This window comes from Prionailurus viverrinus, chromosome C1 (genome assembly GCF_022837055.1).
Source record: "Prionailurus viverrinus isolate Anna chromosome C1, UM_Priviv_1.0, whole genome shotgun sequence".
Taxonomy (NCBI): Eukaryota; Metazoa; Chordata; class Mammalia; order Carnivora; family Felidae; genus Prionailurus; species Prionailurus viverrinus.
Genome location: NC_062568.1, coordinates 29,356,988 through 29,378,656, shown reverse-complemented (window position 1 = coordinate 29,378,656; position 21,669 = coordinate 29,356,988). Strand labels below are relative to the sequence as shown.

The following is a 21,669-nucleotide window of genomic DNA, read 5'->3' as shown; positions in this document are numbered from 1 at the left end:
GGTCCTAGACCCCCATGGTCAGCCTCTCACCCTTCCCCAGGGTCATTCTCCCCAGTCCAGACCATACCTAGTTTTTCTTGGGCAGCCAGCTTCTCTGCCTTCAGTGTGGCTTTGTAGTTGTTCTCCAAATGACTGAGCTCTGCTGCGTGAGCCTCTTTGAGCTCTCTGTGCGACCCCGGGAGAAGGCCACAATCAGTGAAAAAAAGTCCAGAGCTGAGCTGTTACACTCAGTTGATCCCACCTTTCCCCATCACACAGGCAGTTGTGGGCAGCCTGCAGGGCCTTCACTTCCTGACTCATTCTCCTGGCATCCACCCAAAGAAGGTGAGAAGACCCATTTTTACCAACTATTATTTTGAATGGAGCTGGTGGAGACCATAGACTCCTGTGCTAATAGCACAGTATTTGTTTATGGCTGTCTTGGGAAACTGTAGGCTGCATTAGCATCCAGGATAATTTTAGAGCCCAGGGTCTCTTCAGCCTCCATTCCAGGGGGCAGAAGCTGGCAGTGTTCAAGATGAATGTCAAAAAGAAAGGCTATATGAGCTGTCAAGCCAAGAGAAGACATGGAGGAACATTAAATGCATAATAGTAAGTGACCAAAGTCAATACATAAAGCCTACACACTATATGATTCCTACTATATGATATTCTGGAAAATGCACAGCTGTGGATACAGTAAAAAGATCAGTGTTTGCCAGAGGTTAGTGGGGAGGGAGGGATGAATGAGCAGGGCACAGAGGATTTTTCAGGGCAGTGAAACTACTCTGTATGATACAATAATGGTGGACACATGTCATTGTACATTTGTCAAAACCCATAGGATGTACAACACCAAGAGTGAACCCTAATGTAAACTATTCACTTCGGGTGATGGTAATTTATCAATGTAGGTTCATTGATTGTAACAAATGCATCACAATAGTGCAGGAGTTAATGATTACTTGGGGTGTGCAGGTGTGGGGTCAGGCTGTTTGTACTTTATGCTCTATTTTACTATGAACCTAAAACTGCTCTAAAAATAATGAAAGCTATTATATAACAAATATGTTACTTATTTATTATAATTTTTTGGAAGCAAGTCTATGACTCAGTGAGGTATACTTCTCTCTGCTGGGACTTCTGAGGCTGCTCTGGTGCCCAGCAGGTAGCCTGGAAGGAGGTTTTGAAGGTTTCCTCACCCACATAGGCAACACACTTCCTTTTACTTCCCCTTGGCTTGTCTTTGTGGCTCTGGCTCCTGCTCCTCCCATAGCTTCTTCCCATTCTGCCCAGGTCCCGGGAGTAGCCAGGAGAGTAGAAATGACAGGACAAAAATGAGGAAGAGAAAGAGGGGGGAGGAAGTGAAAAGGCAGGGGAAATAGGAGGAGGCTGGGCTGAGAACAATAGTGGTCTGTCACAGAAATCTCATAGAGAATGAAAACTGGCTCTCCTCAGCAATCAACAGAAAGGGAGATTATACTTGAAACAAAGTAATTGGATCAGAAAGTGCAAAACTAGGAATGACCTTCTCTGTGCTACATTTTGGTGGCTTCACATCAAACCATCTTGCCCATTTCCCCCATTCCCACCTACCCAACTCCATTTGGCACTATCTGAAATCCCAGTGAAACGAAATCTTGCAAGGAAGCAAGAGTCTTAAGGCCTTCAGCACACAGGAGCTTGTGCTAGAATGCTTACCTGTTTTTGTTTTCGAAGTTCTGCTGCATCTCAGCACAGCGGACAGCCATTTCATCGGAGAGCTGGGAGCAACATGGCATTAACGATATAGGATCAAGGATCCCACTCCCACTGCAGTCTGCAATTTCTGAGAAGCCTTCACGTTCATAGGGTGTGCTCTACTCCCCACACTCTCTTCTTTGTGTTCTCCAATCCCAGAGAGCACATCACTACTCAGGGAATGGAGCAATCCTTGCCTTGGTCTACTGCTGTTTGGTATGTAATCAGTTCATAATGTTGGTGCACAGAAACCATCTCTTTCACTAACTGGTTTTATAGGCAGGTCTGGTCTTTTTGCTGGACAGCAATCTCTAAGATCTTGGTCTTTGGATTTCTTTGATACATAATTCAATTAAGTTATCATCTATTGAGCAAAGAGCTTGCCCTGGAAGAGCCAAAGAGGCCCAAGACTCAAACTCCACACTTTCAATGAACTTAAAATCTGGTGTTAATAAAGCCTCTTTGTCAGAAAGGTATGTTACCGCAGGCAAAATTTGCTCATTTCCAGGTGACCTTCCATTTTAACCATCAGATTCTCTGGTTAGTGTCTCAGGAGGAAAGGACACTTCCAGAATAGTCAGCACCCACTGCAAACTGAGACAAAAGGGTTCAGGGCTCTCCCTGTCCCTCTCTGTCTACACATTGGCAGCCAGCACTACAGCCTTCCACAGGGTCACACAACAATTTGGGATGTTCACAGGTGGGAGAATTTTAAGTATCACAATATGAGGTCCCTGCACGGAAATAATCTCTAAATAGGTCTTTAGCAGGGCCAATGATTCAGTGAGTGAAAATGTGCATTTTGCAACAATAATCCACCATTGATGACTGATCTCATAGAACTTATTTAACTTCCTGAGCCTTAATTTCCTATCTGTAGAAGCAGACCACAAACCTGGCAGGGTTTTCAGATAAATATAGTAATGAATCAACAGTAGGGGAGGTCTCAGTGTGAGTCACAAGCCAGGTCACTGTAGGATTCAGACACATCTGGGTCATGTCAGAGGGTGAGGGATAGGACTGGTGGGAAGTCGACCTTCACAAGTGGGTTTCAATAACAACAGGCAAGTGGGATGTGGGGGAGGCTGTTTCTGAGCATTGCTCTGGTTTATCACTCCAGCCCAGGCCAGCAGGCACCCCTGCTTGAGGTGGGGAAGAAGAGACTATGATAAAGCAGATGGTAAAATCTAAAGGAGTTGTCACCAAAATCCCCAGGAAACACAGAGTGCAGACTGATCTCAGCAAATTTTGAAGTGGGCTTTGGCAATTTTAACAGCAACAGGAAGTGGGTACTGAAGGGTTCTGGGTAGCTTTTGAACCACACTGAGTGCATTAACCACACTATTGCCATTAGGAAGAGACTTGGCACCCTCTGAAGTTTAACTCTCCACAGCAAGCCTGACATGAGATGGCTGGCACCCCTTGGTGTGGTGAGTTCAGTAGCAATGCACACACTGCAGGCACATAAAGAACTCCTGGAAATTGACTTAGGCTTTGAGAAAAGATTTAAGTTCTTGCAGTCATGGATAAGGATGGAGTCAGAGAAATCCTACTGTGTAGCCACAGTCCTATCTTCAGAGCTGTCACCTAGACAACATGGCTCCCGAGAGTAAAGCACTTGGCATCTTGCCTGGAACATAGCAGGTGATCTGAAAAAACCGGTCTTTCCCCTACCCATAGAGATGTCAGCTAACTCAAGGATCACTCACCAATTTCTGGGCAGACTGATGGTCTCTGTTCATTTGCTCAATGATCACTGTCAATTCTGAGATCTGCTCTTGCAGGTCAGTAATGATATCAGTCCTATGGGACAAGGAATCCTTTTATCATCCACAGAACTTCCATTCTGTGCCAGTCAGGCACCTCCCTGTACGTGACTATCTCTGGCTTGGTGACAGTCAGGCCATGTTCTTCATCTGCTCCATTGTCATGGGGGTCATGGGAGGGGTGGAAGAGTAGTCTGGGAGAAGGAATTAGGCAGCAGGGTGGTTGAGCCTCAGATCAGACCTTTTGGGTAAGCTAGCCTGCAGTGGGGGGTGTGAGTAGGTGGAGGAGTGGGTTGGTTACCCGTTGAATAGAAGGGGAAGAGGAATATGTCAGAGATCTATCAGGGTTTGACCTTGATTCAGTAATGACAGTTGAAATGGAGGAGGAAAAATTCAGAGGATTAGGAAATGGGAAGGTGGGAGATGGATTGATGCTGACAGTGAATCATAGACAAGGAAGGGCCCAGACACAGGACAAAGAGGGGATTTCAGAGCACGGCTTGCAGAATAGATAACAATTTTCTGTGTTTCTGGGTTTGGAGCCTCCATGATGTCCGTAAGTTATTTAGCTCTATTTGGTTGAGCTGGAGTAGACAGGGTGGCAGGTAGTGACATGTGCAGTGCAGCAGAGATGGTCCTCCATTCAACAAGGTGAGGGAACAAGAGAGAGGATGTAGGAGGAGACAGGGAGAGAGAGACATGAATGAGAGATCTAGGAAGTAGAATGGATAAGATGTGGGAGCTGACTTTATATAGCATTTGAGGATAGAGTGGGTAGGGCCTGAATGACAGAGAGGATGCACTGTGCTCAACTGGGGTAGACTCAGCCAGAATCTTCCATGCTATGCCTCCCAGAGGCATGAACTGAGTGACATCTTTGGGCAAAATGAGAAAGAGATGCATACTCAGCTCCCCCAAAACCCTGACTTTACTCTTACTTTGCACCCTCCAAATTCAGACTATTTTATGAATATTTCATCTGTTCATCACCTCTAAGAATAATTGCTTTCCTTTAGTACAAATTATACTATACCCAATCACTTTTCAGGTCAGCTGCCTGACCTGACCTTTGTCCTGTTTCAAATGGGATCAGGGCAGAGAGATGGGTGTGGAGAGGAGCAGCACAGGGATGAGGAGTGAAGTGACTTTATAGCACCTTCAGAACAGAGACCCTGTGCATTGGGCATGGAAGTTAGGAGCTTCTCCTTGAGGCCAGGCCAAGCCCAATAGTGATAGCTCTGAGGAGCTGGATATAGGTCCAAGGGCATTACCTGGAAATCTGGACTCTGTCCATGATCTCTGATTGTGACCGCTTTTTCTTATCAAACATTTCATCTCCCAAGGTGACGGAAATCTGCTCCCTATTTCGAATGAGGCGATAACCAGGTGACACGTTTATCACTTCCTGGGCATCAAGGTGGAAGGTAAGATAATATTGCAGACCTGGAGTGCAGAGATTCCTCCAAATCTTCCACTAGAGTGCTACTCACATCTTAGACACAGAGACATGAGGTGGGATCCCAGAGGCCAAGTCCCTCCTGTGCATTCCCCAGTTACCACTCACCCTCATACTCCAGCCCAGATTTCTCTCCTGAGATCTGGTCTCAAGACTGAAATGGTTCCTGGATGTTCCCAAAGGTCTCTCAAGCTCAACATGTGCAACCCTAAATGCTGACACTTCACTCGGCACTCAGCCCCAAGCCCTGCACCTCGTCTGCATTCTCCACATGGCCAGAGGCCAGAAGGCAGTCAGACACCATGGAAATTGCTAAGTTTTGGGAATTAGGCAGGCCTGAGTTTAAATGCTGGCTCTGCCACCAACTATAGTTATTCAATATCTGTGTGCCTCAGTTTCCTCATTAGAAAATTAGGGTAACTCTTCCTCAAAGGGCTTTTATGAGGAAAGCCAAAATAACAGGAGAAAGTGTCTAGCACGGTCATGAAAACAAACAAACACATCTATTTTAGTCAGTTCTTCCTCTATTCCCCACTAGACCCAAGTCAGAAATCTGGCAGGGCTACCAGCCTGCATAGACCAGGATTAGATTGTGCCTTCTAGGTTGTGTAGGGCACCCCTAAGGCAACACAAGTCCTGTCATTGTTATTGCCTAATTGTACCCCAGCTTCATCTCCTCTCCACACTCCTGCCCCTGGAACAGCCTAAAGCCACCCTCCTCTTTCTCTTTGGCTTTGGCCATACCTGCCCAGCTGGCCTCCCTGCCTTCATTCTGGCTCCCCTAAAGTTCATCATCCTCTCTGTCTGGAGGGCAATAACATTTTTGGTTTTTTTCCTGACTGTTAAGGAAATGCATGATCCTTGTTTAAGGGGAAAAAAAGAAAATAGATAAAAATCCCATAGTAAAAAGCACCAGTATTATCCCATCAGACAATGTTTTTTCTAGAATGTAAATCTTACCTGGTACTGTGCCTGTGTCAGACCCATGAAGGTTCCCAGACACCGGAAGGATTAGGCCCAAACTCCTAGGCAGCTATTGAGATCTTCCTGGGTTTAGTTCCCATCTCTTTCTCCAGTGTGGTCCTGGCCCTGCTCCCTTCCTCTGTTGTCCCTGCCCTAGCATTTGTGGGTTCCCCAGTGTGACAGTGGGGGGTTTCTGGCACGTGGGCATGAGCTGTACCCTAGCCTGGACTGGTGGTCAGTGTCTGGTTTCCTTGGCACAGTCTTCTTGCCATGCACAAGGCAGTAGAGAGTGGCAATTACATGCCCTCTCTGAGGTCTGGCTCAGCTGAGTTCAAGTCCTTTTTCTGCCACTTACCAGTTACGCTATGTGCAATAACGATAGCCCCTCCTCATAGGATCGTTGCAAAGAGCCAATGAGGTACGTACATGTAAAAGGCCTGTGCTTGCACAAAGTAGGCACTCAGTAAATGTTAGTCCCGCTGCCCCCTTCATGTTTTTACTCACATAAGGTGGTTTCTTGCTCTCCTCTTGTTTTCCTAAATGGAGTTTCCCTCTGCAAGAGAAAGACATGCTCAGAAAGCAACCAGGGAGCAAAGAGAAGTTCAAAGCTTAGAAGCTGCTCCCTGATCCCAATTGCTCATCTGTAAAAAGTGACATTACTGGGATGATATCTGAGGCCCCTTTCAGCTCTGAAATATTCTACTCAGGAACTAAGGAATGTTCAATGGTCCCGAGATCATCACAGGTCCCTGTGATAAAAAGGCAGGAAGTAAAAAAGTGGGGAGTTGACTATCATGCCTATTAGAACCACTCCTAAAATAAGGGTCAAGAGACTTGGCCTGAGAATCCAAAGGGCTCTCCTATGGTGCATAATCTCAAATGAGCACACTAGTGACATTTACATTGTCTGCACAAAAGCCTTTCTTATTTGCACCAGAAATTAGTGATATGGGACCTGAAATGGTCAGTATCATAAATTCAGGATAAGTAAATGGTTAATCCTGGTCATAATTAGTTGTTGTTTTCAGGTGTAGAAATGTGAACATATCAGGTATCCAAATATCAAGCATATTTGTAAGGGACCTCACCTGGAAAGTTGAAAGATTGGAATAAGAGTAACCAGTTTCTGATGTGCTGACAAGACTAGTTAGGCTTAGGTATATGAAGCTAGGGCATTTTCCTTCTGCTTCAGCAAACACTCACACCCATATACATACAATTAGGCCAACTGCTGTGAAAAGAAACAACCAAAACTGATCTAGGAGTTCCATTTTCCCTATCAAAATAACCACAATATCTTTAAGGGTTGTGGAGTGGTTACCAGGGTGAGACTGTTCCAAAGTCAGCTGGGTATGGGGGTGTGGGGTTGAGAGGATTTTTCTTGGTGGAGGCAGTTCTACCTTGGCTAATAAAGTCTGGTTCTGATCCCACATCTCCCACGCCCCAAATGAGGCCTCCAGAGAGGCACTGAAGACTCCCTTAAGAAAACTAGCCCAAGGATTTGGCTACTGTAGATACTATTATTTTAACTGGCGAAAACATGACTCTGTGTGTTAAAAAACAGACATGAGTGCACCGTATACTTTGATAATACAATGGGACTCATATGTAATTGAAAAGATTTAAAACCACTTAAAATACAACTCAGTTCATAGCAACCATATGCTCCCATTCATAAACCAGGAACTCTTTACAATGCTAATTTTGTTTACTTTCTCTGAATTTAGGAAAGCCTTGGGGTGGTGGTGGTGGGGAAATCACTGAGTAACCTGGATCTCTTTAAAAAGCTGGCCATGGAGACAGAGAGGAAGATGGAGGCATAGGAGGATGCTGGGCTCACCGCACATCCTGCAGATCACTTAGATTCCACCCACACCTGCCCAAATAACCCAGAAAACTGCCAGAGGATTAGCAGAACAGAGTCTCCAGAGCCAAGCGCAGATGAGAGGCCCACGGAAGAGGGTAGGAAGGGCGGTGAGGCGGTGCACTCCATGGACTGGCGGGAGGGAGCCAGGGTGGAGGGGCGGCCCGCCGGCCAAGCAGAGCCCCCAAGTCTGGCTTGCAAAAGCGGAGGGGCAGGATGGAGTGTGTTTCGACAGCAAGTGGGACTTAGCATCTGGGAGGTCATAAGTTAACAGCTCTGCTCAGAAAGCGGGAAGGCTGGAGGACAACGGGAGGGAGAGTTGCTGAGCCCCCGGACGACAGAGCTCAGTTTGGCAGGGAATAAAGGCGCTTGCCAGCGCCATCTCCCTCGCCCATCCCCCAGCCAAAATCCCAAAGGGAACCAGTTCCTGCCAGGGAACTTGCTTGCTCTGCCCAAACGCCCAACGCTGTGCTTCTGCGGAGCCACCCCTCCAGCAGCGGGTCTGACCTCCTCCCGCTGCCACAGGGCCCCTCCTGAAGTGGATCACCTAAGGAGAAGCGAGCTAAGCCTGCCCCTCCTGCCCCCGTGCACCTTGCCTACCCACCCCAGCTAATACGCCAGATCCCCAGCACCACAAGCCTGGCAGTGTGCAAGTAGCCCAGACGGGCCACACCACCCCACAGTGAATCCCACCCCTAGGAGAGGGGAGGAGAAGGCACAAACCAGTCTGACTGTGGCCCCAGCAGTGGGCTGGGGGCAGACATCAGGTCTGACTGCGGCCCCGCCCGCCAACTCCAGTTATACACCACAGCACAGGGGAAGTGCCCTGCAGGTCCGCACCACTCCAGGGACTATCCAAAATGACCAAATGGAAGAATTCCCCTCAAAAGAATCTCCAGTAAATAACAACAGCTAATGAACTGATCAAAAAGGATTTAAATAATATAACAGAAAGTGAATTTAGAATAATAGTCATAAAATTAATCGCTGGGCTTGAAAATAGTACAGAGGACAGCAGAGAATCTCTTGCTACAGAGATCAAGGGACTAAGGAACAGTCAGGAGGATCTGAAAAACGCTTTAAATGAGATGCAAAATAAAATGGAAACATCCACGGCTCAGATTGAAGAGGCAGAGGAGAGAATAGGTGAACAAGAAGATAAAATTATGGAAAAAGAGGAAGCTGAGAAAAAGAGAGATAAAAAAATCTAGGAGTATGAGGGGAAAATTAGAGAACTAAGTGATACACTAAAAAGAAATAATATATGCATAATTGGTATCCCAGAGGAGGAAGAAGAGGGAAAGGTGCTGAAGGTGTACTTCATAGCTGAAGAAATCATAGCTGAGAACTTCCCTGAACTGGGGAAGGAAAAAGGCATTGAAATCCAAGAGGCACAGAGAACCCCCTTCAGACATAACTTGAATCGATCTTCTGCATGACATATCATAGTGAAACTGGCAAAATACAAGGATAAATAGAAAATTCTGAAAGCAGCAAGGTATAAATGTGCCCTAACTTATAAAGGGGGACCTATAAGACTTGTGACTGATCTCTCTTTTGAAACTTGGCAGGCCAAAAAGGCATGGCAGGAGATCTTCAATGTGATGACCAGAAAAAATATGCAGCCGAGAATCCTTTATCCAGCAAGTCTGTCATTTAGAATAGAAGGAGAGATAAAGGTCTTCCCAAACAAACAAAAACTGAAGGAATTCGTCACCACTAAACCAGCCCTACAAGAGATCCTAAGGGGAATCCTGTGAGACAAAGTACCAGAGACATAGCTACAAGCATAAAACACACAGACATCACAATGACTCTAAACCCGTATCTTTCTATAATAACACTGAATGTAAATGGACTAAATGCGCCAACCAAAAGACATAGGGTATCAGAATGGATAAAAAAACAAGACCCATCTATTTGCTGTGTAAAGAGACTCATTTTAGACCTGAGGACACCTTTAGATTGAGAGTGAGGGGATGGAGAACTATTTATCATGCTACTGGAAGCCAAAAGAAAGCTGGAGTAGCCATACTTATATCAGACAAACTAGACTTTAAATTAAAGGCTGTAACAAGAGATGAAGAAGGGCATTATATAATAATTACAGGGTCTATCCATCAGGAAGAGCTAACAGTTATAAATGTCTATGCGCCAAATATGGGAGCCCCCAAATATATAAAACAATTACTCACAAACATAAGCAACCTTATTGATAAGAATGTGGTAATTGCAGGGGACTTTAACACGCCACTTACAGAAATGGATAGATCATCTAGACACACGGTCAATAAAGAAACAAGGGCCCTGAATGAGACATTGGATCAGATGGACTTGACAGATATATTTAGAACTCTGCATCCCAAAGCAACAGCATATACTTTCTTCTCGAGTGCACATGGAAACTTCTCCAAGATAGATCATATACTGGGTCACAAAACAGCCCTTCATAAGTATACAAGAATTGAAATTATACCATGCATACTTTCAGACCACAATGCTATGAAGCTTGAAATCAACCACAGGAAAAAGTCTAGAAAACCTCCAAAAGCATGGAGGTTAAAGAACACCCTACTAAAGAATGAATGGGTCAACCAGGCAATTAGAGAAGAAATTTAAAAATATATGGAAACAAACGAAATTGAAAATACAACAACCCAAACGCTTTGGGATGCAGAGAAGGCAGTCCTGAGAGGAAAATACATTGCAATCCAGGCCTATCTCAAGAAACAAGAAAAATCCCAAATACAAAATCTAACAGCACACCTAAAGGAAATAGAAGCAGAACAGCAAAGGCAGCCTAAACCCAGCAGAAGAAGAGAAATAATAAAGATCAGAGCAGAAATAAACAATATAGAATCTAAAAAAACTGTAGAGCAGATCAATGAAACCAAGAGTTGGTTTTTTGAAAAAATAAACAAAATTGACAAACCTCTAGCCAGGCTTCTCAAAAAGAAAAAGGAGATGACCAAATAGATAAAATCATGAATGAAAAGGGAATTATTACAACCAATCCCTCAGAGATACAAACAATTATCAGGGAATACTATGAAAAATTATATGCCAACAAATTGGACAACCTGGAAAAAATGGACAAATTCCTAAACACCCACACTCTTCCAAAACTCAATCAGGAGGAAATAGAAAGCTTGAACAGACCCATAACCAGCGAAGAAATTGAATCAGTTATCAAAAATCTCCCAACAAATAAGAGTCCAGGACCAGATGGCTTCCCAGGGGAGTTCTACCAGACGTTTAAAGCAGAGATAATACCTATCCTTCTCAAGCTATTCCAAGAAATAGAAAGGGAAGGAAAACTTCCAGACTCATTCTATGAAGCCAGTATTACTTTGATTCCCAAGCCAGACAGAGACCCAGTAAAAAAAGAGAACTACAGGCCAATATCCCTGATGAATATGGATGCAAAAATTCTCAACAAGATACTAGCAAATCGAATTCAACAGCATATAAAAAGAATTATTCACCATGATCAAGTGGGATTCGTTCCTGGGATGCAGGGCTGGTTCAACATTCGCAAATCAATCAACGTGATACATCACATTAATAAAAGAAAAGATAAGAACCATATGATCCTGTCAATCGATGCAGAAAAGGCCTTTGACAAAATTCAGCACCCTTTCTTAATAAAAACCCTTGAGAAATTCGGGATAGAAGGAACATACTTAAAGATCATCAAAGCCATTTATGAAAAGCCCACAGCTAACATCATCCTCAATGGGGAAAAACTGAGAGCTTTTTCCCTGAGATCAGGAACACAACAGGGATGCCCACTCTCACCGCTGTTGTTTAACATAGTGTTGGAAGTTCTAGCATCAGCAATCAGACAACAAAAGGAAATCAAAGGCATCAAAATTGGCAAAGATGAAGTCAAGCTTTCACTTTTTGCAGATGACATGATATTATACATGGAAAATCTGATAGACTCCACCAAAAGTCTGCTAGAACTGACACATCAATTTAGGAAAGTTGCAGGATACAAAATCAATGTACAGAAATCAGTTGCATTCTTATACACTAACAATGAAGCAACAGAAAGACAAATAAAGAGACTGATCCCTTTCACAATTGCACCAAGAAACATAAAATACCTAGGAATAAATCTAACTAAAGATGTAAAAGATATGTATGCTGAAAACTATAGAAAACTTATGAAGGTAATTGAAGAAGATATAAAGAAATGGAAAGACATTCCCTTCTCATGAATTGGAAGAATATTGTCAAAATGTCAATACTACCCAAAGCTATCTATACATTCAATGCAATCCCATCAAAATTGCACCAGAATTCTTCTCGAAACTAGAACAAGCAATCCTAAAATTCATATGGAACCACAAAAGACCCCGAATAGTCAAAGTAATTTTGAAGAAGAAGACCAAAGCAGGAGGCATCACAATCCCAGACTGTAGCCTCTACTACAAAGCTGTCATCATCAAGACAGCATGGTATTGGCACAAAAACAGACACATAGACCAATGGAATAGAATAGAAACCCCAGAACTAGACCCACAAACGTATGGCCAACTCATCTTTGACAAAGCAGGAAAGAACATCCAATGGAAAAAAGACAGCCTCTTTAACAAATGGTGCTGGGAGAACTGGACAGCAACATGCAGAAGGTTGAAACTAGACCACTTTCTCACACCATTCACAAAAATAAACTCAAAATGGATAAAGGACCTGAATGTGAGACAGGAAACCATCAAAACCCTACAGGAGAAAGCAGGAAAAGACTCTCTGACCTCAGCCGTAGCAATCTCTTACTCGACACATCCCCAAAGGCAAGGGAATTAAAGCAAAAGTGAATTACTGGGACCTTATGAAGATAAAAAGCTTCTGCACAGCAAAGGAAACAACCAACAAAACTAAAAGGCAACCAACGGAATGGGAAAAGATATTTGCAAATGACATATCAGACAAAGGGCTAGTATCCAAAATCTATAAAGAGCTCACCAAACTCCACACCTGAAAAACAAATAACCCAGTGAAGAAATGGGCAGGAAACATGAACAGACACTTCTGTAAAGAAGACATCCGGATGGCCAGAAGGCACATGAAAAGATGTTCAGCGTCGCTCCTTATCAGGGAAATACAAATCAAAACCACACTCAGATATCACCTCACGCCAGTCAGAGTGGCCAAAATGAACAAATCAGAAGACTATAGATGCTGGAGAGGATGTGGAGAAACGGGAACCCTCTTGCACTGTTGGTGGGAATGCAAATTGGTGCAGCCACTCTGGAAAACAGTGTGGAGGTTCCTCAGAAAATTAAAAATAGACCTACCCTATGACCCAGCAATAGCACTGCTAGGAATTTACCCAAGGGATACAGGAGTACTGATGCATTGGGGCACTTGTACCCCAATGTTTATAGCAGCACTCTCAACAATAGCCAAATGATGGAAAGAGCCTAAATGTCCATCAACTGATGAATGGATAAAGAAATTGTGGTTTATATACACAATGGAGTACTACGTGGCAATGAGAAAGAACGAAATATGGGCCTTTGTAGCAACGTGGATGGAACTGGAGAGTGTGATGCTAAGTGAAATAAGCCATGCAGAGAAAGACAGATACCATATGATTTCACTCTTATGTGGATCCTGAGAAACTTAACAGAAACCCATGGGGGAGGGGAAGGAAAAAAAAAAGAGGTTAGAGTGGGAGAGAGCCAAAGCATAAGAGACTGTTAAAAACTGAGAACAAACTGAGGGTTGATGGGTGGTGGGAGGGAGGAGAGGGTGGGTGATGGGTATTGGGGAGGGCACCTTTTGGGATGAGCACTGGGTGTTGTATGGAAACCATTTTGACAATAAATTTTGTATATTGAAAAAAGAAAGCAGCGATGGATTTAAGCTTATGTCTTTTTTTGTTCTTCGTAGATCTCGTTGAGCAAACGGAGACCTTCCACAGTACTGCATTCACCTCTGAACTGCTCCAAGGGTCAGAGTGCAGCTCCTGGGTACTAATTTTGTTGGAATTGTATTTCTCACTCTGAAAAGTAAAAGGTATGGTTGATCCAGAATGATTCTCCTTGCCTCCTTTTCCCCTTGTCAACCTACTCAGATTACTCTGATTACACTAACCAAAGTTTGATACTTCATTGATGTCAGTCAAAGCACTTCACGTTTTCTCATTTAATGAATTCAATGAGTGGTTAATGGATGCAAACCACAGTGCTCCATACTAAGAGAAATGGAATGAGATGTGATGCTTTTTATTTAAGAAGAGAAAAATAGAGGCACATAAATACTGAAATTAGAAGAAGAAAAAGTTAAGTGCTACAAAGAATTGCAGATAAAGCAATTTGCCAACTGTGTCTCCCAGGACAGTTGAGAGGACTGGGCCTACTGCCATTTTTCAAGGCTTCTGAGAAATTAAAAAAAAAAAAAAGTGACCCAAACATGGTTAAAACAGTTATGTTGTAGTTCACATTTAAGAATTAAGACTTTCGAAATAACAAAAAGTACATTGTATGTTTGCAAAAGAATAAGAGTATTCACAAAAAGGATGTAATTCACAGAGGCCGTATGTTTGTGACTGGAGGCCCAAGTTAACAGTTGGCTGGTGAACAGATTCTTCACGTCCCCATTTGTGGGTCATATCAGTATCTACCCGAGCCCCTTCCTGATGGTGAGGCCATCCCAGCTGCTCCGTTTCCCAGCCTCAGTCAGTGCTGACTCAATAGGACATAGAGACTGGGTGATGTGGAGTCCCAGTAGGGTCTCACTGGAAAGTTATAAATACAATGAACAGGTCTTTGAATTGCAGGGGCCCCAGGTGGCTCAGTAGGTTGAGCGTCCGACTTTGGGTCAGGTCATGATCTCATGGTTCGTGAGTTCAAGCCCTGCATCAGGCTGTGTGCTAACAGCTCAGAGCCTGGAGCCTAATTCAGATTCTGTCTCTGTCTCTGTCTCTCTCTCTGCCCCTTTCCTGCTAGCGCTTTCTCAAAAATAAATAAACATTAAAAAAAATAAAAATAAAAAAAATAATAAAAGTACCCACAAAGTGTTCCTCACCATATTGCAAAAGACTAGGACAGTGTTAGCAGGGGCTAATTGGCGGGCAGAGTGGAGCTGTGGTGTAAGTGATGTTGCTCCCAATAAGAAGTACTGGGAGACTGAGACCTTGAGCTTGACCATTAATATGGGTCAGATAAGACCCATAGGTGTGATCATGCCAGCAGTGTGCTGTCACACACTAAGGAACTGTTTCACCTACACAGCCATTCAACAGATCCCTTGTTATGAATGGATCCCACTCCAATCAGGCTTTATCACCACTACCATTGACACAATGCTCTTCATGTCACTGATGACCCACAGGCCACTTAAACTCAACAGTATTTCTCAGCCCTCATCTAATTACTTATCAGCAGTTGTTGACACAGATAATTAGAATCCTCCTTCTTGAAACATTTTTGTCATTTTCCTTCCAGGATACCAGGTAGATGATTTGTCATCTACCTCACTGACCACTCCCCGTCATTCTCCTTTTTGGGGTTTCTCCAACCTCTCAACATTGGAGTGCTCTGGGTCTCTGTTCTCCCACCTCTTCCTACCTCTGGCTCTACTCCCTGTCTTGGAGATCTCATCTGATCTGAGGGCTCTAAGTATCATGTATATGCCAAAGACTGTCAAATGTATATCTGCAGCCCAGAGCTCTCTCTCAGACCCACTTATCCAACTGCTTACTTGACATTGCCACTTGATAGTAAGAAGCATCTTGAACTTCCTATGCTCAGCTCCTGACAAATGTGTACCTCCCCCCATAGTCTGCCCCAATCGCAGAAAATGGAAATTCCATCCTTCCTGTTGCTCAGCTCCAAATCTTGAAGTCATCCTTGACCCCTCTTTTGTTTTGTTCTCATACTTAATACCCAACCCATTAGCAGATCCTACCGGTTTCTACCTTCAGAATATATCCCCAATGGGACCACTCCTCACCACCTCTGCTATTTCTACCAGGTCAAAGCACCATCTTCTCTTGCTTGGGTCCTTACAATTACATCTTAACTGGACTCTGCTTCTACCCTTGGTCACTGTAGTCCATTCTCAATGCAGTAGCCAGATTCATCCTTTTGCAGGGTCAGGTGGCTCAGTTGGTTAAGCATCTGACTCTTGATTTTGGCTCAGGTCATGATCTCACAGTTTGTGGGATCGAGCCCAGCACAGGGCTCTGTGCTGACAGCGTGAAACCTACTTGGGTTCTCTCTCTCTCCTTTCTCTGTCCCTCCCCTGCTCATGCTCTCTCTCTCTCTCTCAAAATAAATAAATAAACATTAAAAAATTAAAAAAAAAAGATTAGGGGCGCCTGGGTGGCTCAGTCGGTTGGGCATCCGACTTCAACTCAGGCCACGATCTCGCGGTCCATGAGTTCGAGCCCCGCGTCGGGCTCTGGGCTGATGGCTCAGAGCCTGGAGCCTGCTTCCAATTCTGTGTCTCCCTCTCTCTCTGCCCCTCCCCCGTTCATGCTCTGTCTCTCTCTGTCTCAAAAATAAATAAACGTTAAAAAAAAAAATTTTTCAAAAAAAAAAGATTAGTCATTTCCAAATGCAAGTTGGATCATGTCACTCTTCTCAGAACCCTCTGATGGCTTCCCATCTCTTATGGGCTAAATTGTGTCCCCCCAACATTTATATGTTGAAGCCCTAACTCCCAGTACCTCAGAATGTGACAGTATTGAAGACAGAGCCTTATAGGGGGATTAAGTTAAAATGAGGCCATTATGGTGGGCACTAATCCAACCTTACTGGTGTCCTTATAAGAGAGATGGGACACACATAGAGACACCAGGGATGTGCATACACAAAGAAAAGACCATGTGAAGGAGCAGAAAGTAGGTGGCCATCTGCAAGCGAGGGAGAGAGTCCTGAGAGGAAACCAACACTGTGGGCACCTTGGTCTTGAATTTTAGTCTCTAGAACTGTGAGAAAATAAATTTCTGTTGCTTAAGCCACAGTGTCTGTGTTTTTTTCTGGTTTTTTGTTGTTGTTGTTGTTGTTTGTTTGTTTGTTTTGTTATGGCAGCCCTATAGGCTGTCTCTTTCAAAGTAAAAGCCAAAGTCCTTATACTGGTAGCAAACTTTACTGTATGAGTTTCCTATTGCTGCTGTAACGAATTACTACAAGCTCAGTGGCTTAACACAAAACCAACTCATTATTTTACAGTTCTAGAGGTCAAAGTCTGGAATGGGTCTCACTGAGCTAAAAAATTAAGGTGTTGGCAGGGTGATATTCCTCCTGGAGGCTCCACAGGAAAATCTGTTTTCTTGACTTTCCTGTTCCTAGAAGCTTCCTGTGTTTGTAGTGGCATTTTTTTCTCCATCAAAGCCAACAACTGTATCACTCAGCTTCAATTGTCACATCTCTTCTTTCATGAATAAGGACCTTTGTGATTACACTGGGCCCATCCAATAATTCAGGATGATCTGTCCATCTCAACATCCCCTGATTAGCAAGCATAATTCTATCTACAACCTTAATTCCCCCTTGATGAGTAATAGAACAGAATCATAGTTTCCAGGGATTAGGATGTATCTTTGGGGGGCCATTATTCTGCCAACTACATTCATCATCTCTGCTACTTCTCTGACCTCACCTCTCCCCATTCTCTGCTCACATCCTCCACTCCTGCCACATGGGCCTCTTTGCTTTCCTGGAAAAGACCAAATGTGCCAAGCAGGTTCCCACTCAGGGGGAATTTGTATTTGCTGTTCCTTCTGCCAGGAGTGCTAGTCTCAGATATCAGCAGGCTCCTGCTGCCCCCTTTACATAAGGATTTTCCCTGAAATACCCATAGAAAATAACAACCCTGCCTTCACTATCCCCTCCTCCCTTTGCCTGTGTTATATTCTACATAGCACTGGGATGCACTAGGATGTATTAACTTCTTTATGGTCATTTCCCCCCTAGAATGTAAGCTCTGGAGCAGGGACTCTTCTATGTTCACTGCTGTCTCCTGGCACCTGAAATAATGCCAAACAAATAGTAGGGGCTCAATAAATATTTTCCAAATAAATTGAATACAAAGATACATGCCTAAACTAAGTTATACTTCTAAGCTTAACAAAATATGGATAAACATTTAATTTATGAATAAAAATAGAGCTGCCATCTACCAAAAACCTTAGACATAGAACAGTAATCAGTAAAAAGGTAAGCCACCACCATAAATGCCTGGGAGTTTCCCCAAGGCTCTTTGCCTATGACATGCATCATGTATTGTTCCCTTTTAGGGCAGGAAATAGTGGCTGTCAGGGGCACCCCTAATTGAGAGCTTATTTGTTGTGACTTTGAAAGTGGGTGCAGAGTACCACACAATTCGCATGCAGGATCTGAGGTTTGGGGGAAATCATTGTAGGTTCTGGTAATTCCTTCCCCATGAACATAAAAATACTTACTTTGGGGCAACAACAGGTTTTGCTGTGGGTTGGACACAATTTTGTTTTTTTGCAGCTGAAGGAAGAGGAGTTAGCCTGAAAATGCAAAATAGATAACAAAAAAGAGAAAATTAGAAATTCAGAAACCTGTTTTAGCATTCCCAGATTAGGTAGATGCCCATCATGACCCCAAAATGGGAATATATGCTCTGACTGCTGAAATCTTTAAAGTCAGGAAGGTCTTGGGGAGTCTCTAGAAGAAGACTTGAGAAGGTTCATTTCCCAGGGGACCCTGGGTTGGCAGCTTGTCCCCCAGAGCCCAAAGCTCTTTTTCTCCCGAGGGGGGCTATCAGGTCCTTTCTTTGGAAGCTGACCTTTCCCTGCTGCACAAACTCTGAGATATTCTCATTTATTTTTATTATTCATTTCTTTTCTTTCTTTCTTTCTTTCTTTCTTTCTTTCTTTCTTTCTTTCTTTCTTTTGAGAGGTGCAGGAAGGGGCAGAGAGAGATGGAGAGAGAGAGAATTCCAAGCAGGCTCCATACTGTCAGCACAGAGTCTAATGTGGGGCTCAAACCCACAAACTGTGAGATCATGACCTGAGCCAAAATCAAGAGTCGGATGCTTAAACAAGTGAGCCACCCAGGCACCCCTGAGACTTCCTCATTTAAAATGACACTGAGTCTAAGCAGGACTGGCAAGAGCAATGCACTGCCAACAGGCTGGCTGGGAAAGCTGTGTAAAGCTAGGCTTTCTGGCCTTCTTGGGATTTTGTTGCCTAGTTGACTATTTGGATTTTTGAAGAGAAAGAAGGCTGCAAATGGAATTCAAGGGCCCTTGTTCTACTCCATCCATATAATCCTTACTTGGGCTTCCCTGTGGAGGTCTTGCTTGGTGGCTGAGGGGTCTTGATTAGCTTCCGTGGTCCCAAGTTCCAAGGGTCCCAGCAGGTACAGTAGATGAGAGGGTTGGGGTACATGGTAGGAGCTGCTAGATCAGGAGGTCCTGGTTGAAGTGGGAAAGTAACATCAGAGAGTTACACCATTCAGAGTCAAAGCAATGATACTTAAGAGACAAATTAGGAAAGACCCAGCAAAAGCCCAAAGCACACATGGTAAATTCTGGGAGCTGTTGATCTGGTGCAAGGTCTTGACTATAGAATAACATCTCACTCCTTGGCACCCAGTGGACTTGACTTGAAAGCGATTTAAAATTTTTCACCATTGAGTGCATACTGTGATCCAAGCACACAATAAGTGATCAATTATTGTTATCTCAATTTTACAGATGAGGATACTGAGGTTCAGAATGATCACAGGGGTAGCAAAAATCTCCTAGGCCCTTCTTCCATCAGGCCACATTAGCTCTCACTGAAATGAGGAGAAATCCCTACAGTAGATCTTGCACAGAACTTCCTGAAAAATTAACTGTTACTCAAATTACAGTGCAAGTGAATGTCTCAATTTCTCATCCCTGTTCACCTGCCCAAATTATAGATCAAAATCCTTCCTTCTTAGCTCCATGAAAACAAAACCAAAAAATCCCTATTACAAAGCTCTGCGTGAAAGACAACTATCAGATAAACATGGAAACTTGACCACATTTGTTTATTTTCTTTATTTTCCAGAACCCCACAAAAATGATAGTACAGGATTGTGAGATAGTAGAAAAAATATATTGGTCTCTGCCCCCAGTTCCTGACACAGGGCTCCTGAAAACCTTGTGAATCCTTAAGTGATAAGAGCACTAGGAACATCTGCTGTTCTAATGAGGCAACTGTGGGTGGGCTCTGGGATGGAGGCTGGTCACCAGAAAAAGCAAGACATGTTTAAAAACTTGGAGATATCAGCCTCAGCCCCTGCCCCTATCTTCCCAGGAGGGGAGAGGGGCTGGAAATGGAGTTAATAACTGATCATACCGTGAGGAAGCCTCCATAAAACTCCCAGCAGTATGGGATTCAGTGAATTTGGGGTTGGCAAAGACATCCACACTCAGGAGGATGACACACCCTGACTCCATGAAGACAGAAGCTCCTATGCTCAGGACCCTCCCAGACCTCACCATATGTATTGCTTCATCTGGCTGCTCATCTGTATCCTTTATCATATCTTTTAGTAAACTGGTAAATGCAAGTAACTGTTTTCCTGAGTTCTGTGAACTGTTATGGTAAGTTAATTAACCCAAGGAAGGGTCACAGAAACCTCTGATTTCTAGCTTATGGGTCAGACACACAGATGACAACCTGAATTTGCGATTGGCATCTCTGGTGGGGGTGGTGAGTGCAGTCATGTGGGACTGAGTACTTACCTGTGGTATCTGGTGCTATCTCCAGGTAGAGGGGGTCAGAATTGAGGTAAATTGTAGGATACCCAGTTGGTGTTACAGAGAATTGCTTGGTGGGGGGAAAGCCCACACACATCTGGTGTCACAAGTGTTATGAGTATGGTAGTCATGAGAGAGCAAAGGAGACACACAGGAGGAAGGACTGGCTTTTTTCCTAATTCAAGGATTAAAAGAGGTTTAATTTGACAAGAACAGGGAGAGTGGGAAAGGAAATGGAATTGCACAAGGGCTGTCCATGCAAGTTTGACACACTAACTCCCCCTATCAGCACACCATAGGAAGATGCAGCCTACACACCTGCAAAATGGGTATGAACCAGAAGGGGTCAATTCCCACAGTGAAGGCCCCCAAAGACTCAAGACATGGAACTGATGGATTACTGGATAACACTGACAGACCTCTGGCAGATCTGTTGGAGCACGTAGTAGGCAGATAATGCACCCTCCCCCCAGACATGTCCATGCCCCCATCCCTGGAACCTATAAATATGTGCAATAAGAGGACTTGCAGCTGTGATTAAGTTAATGGTTTTAAGAAGGGAGATTATCCCAGATTATCTATGTGGGCCCAAGGTAATCATAAACCTTATAAAAGGGAGGGTAAGAGTCAGAGAAGAGAATATGATGGTGGAAAAGGAGGTAGGAGTGGTCGTGGAAAGGCCACAAGCCAAGGAATGTGGGCACTTCTAGAAGCTGGAAAAGGCAAGGAAATGATTCTCTCTACTAGAGCCTCCAGAAGGAACCAAGTCTTGCCAACACCTTGATTTTATCCCAGTGAGAGCTATTTCAGACATCTGACTTCAGAACTAGTAAGAGAATAAATTGCTATTGTTTCAAGCCACTAAATTTGTTACAGAGCAGTTGTAATAGGAAACAGAGCAATTGAGGTGGTATTACTAATAGAAACATAGAAACCTGGGGTGCCTGGGTGGCTCAGTCAGTTAAGTGTTCAACTCTTGATTTCAGCTCAGGTCATGATCTCACAGTTTGTGAGATTGAGCCTGGAGTCAGGCTCTGCACTCAGAATGGAGCCTGCTTGGGATTCTCTGTCTCCCACTCTCTCTGCCCCTCCCCTGCTCATGTTCTCACCCGCTCTCTCAAAATAAATAAATGAACATTAAAAAAAAAAAAAGAAATGTAGAAGCCTAAGAAAATAAAAAT

At 43.8% G+C, this 21,669-nt stretch overlaps 1 protein-coding gene across 2 annotated transcripts in view; it reads right to left on the bottom strand.

Moving 5' to 3' along the window:
• FLACC1 (flagellum associated containing coiled-coil domains 1) overlaps positions 1–21,669 on the bottom strand; it is a 68,334-nt gene that overhangs the window by 41,134 nt on the left and 5,531 nt on the right. The window contains exons 2-9 of one of the 2 annotated variants that reach the window (XM_047869869.1): positions 19,033–19,171; positions 18,189–18,263; positions 13,713–13,781; positions 6,409–6,457; positions 4,757–4,890; positions 3,429–3,522; positions 1,681–1,742; positions 68–165 (exon numbers count right to left, since the gene is read on the bottom strand). In XM_047869869.1, coding sequence (XP_047725825.1) covers positions 68–165; positions 1,681–1,742; positions 3,429–3,522; positions 4,757–4,890; positions 6,409–6,457; positions 13,713–13,781; positions 18,189–18,263; positions 19,033–19,145 — 694 coding nt within the window. In that variant the 5' untranslated portion in view covers positions 19,146–19,171. Of the gene's footprint in view, positions 1–67; positions 166–1,680; positions 1,743–3,428; positions 3,523–4,756; positions 4,891–6,408; positions 6,458–13,712; positions 13,782–18,188; positions 18,264–19,032; positions 19,172–21,669 lie in introns of those variants that run through there. The other variant, XM_047869870.1, reaches the window with a different exon arrangement.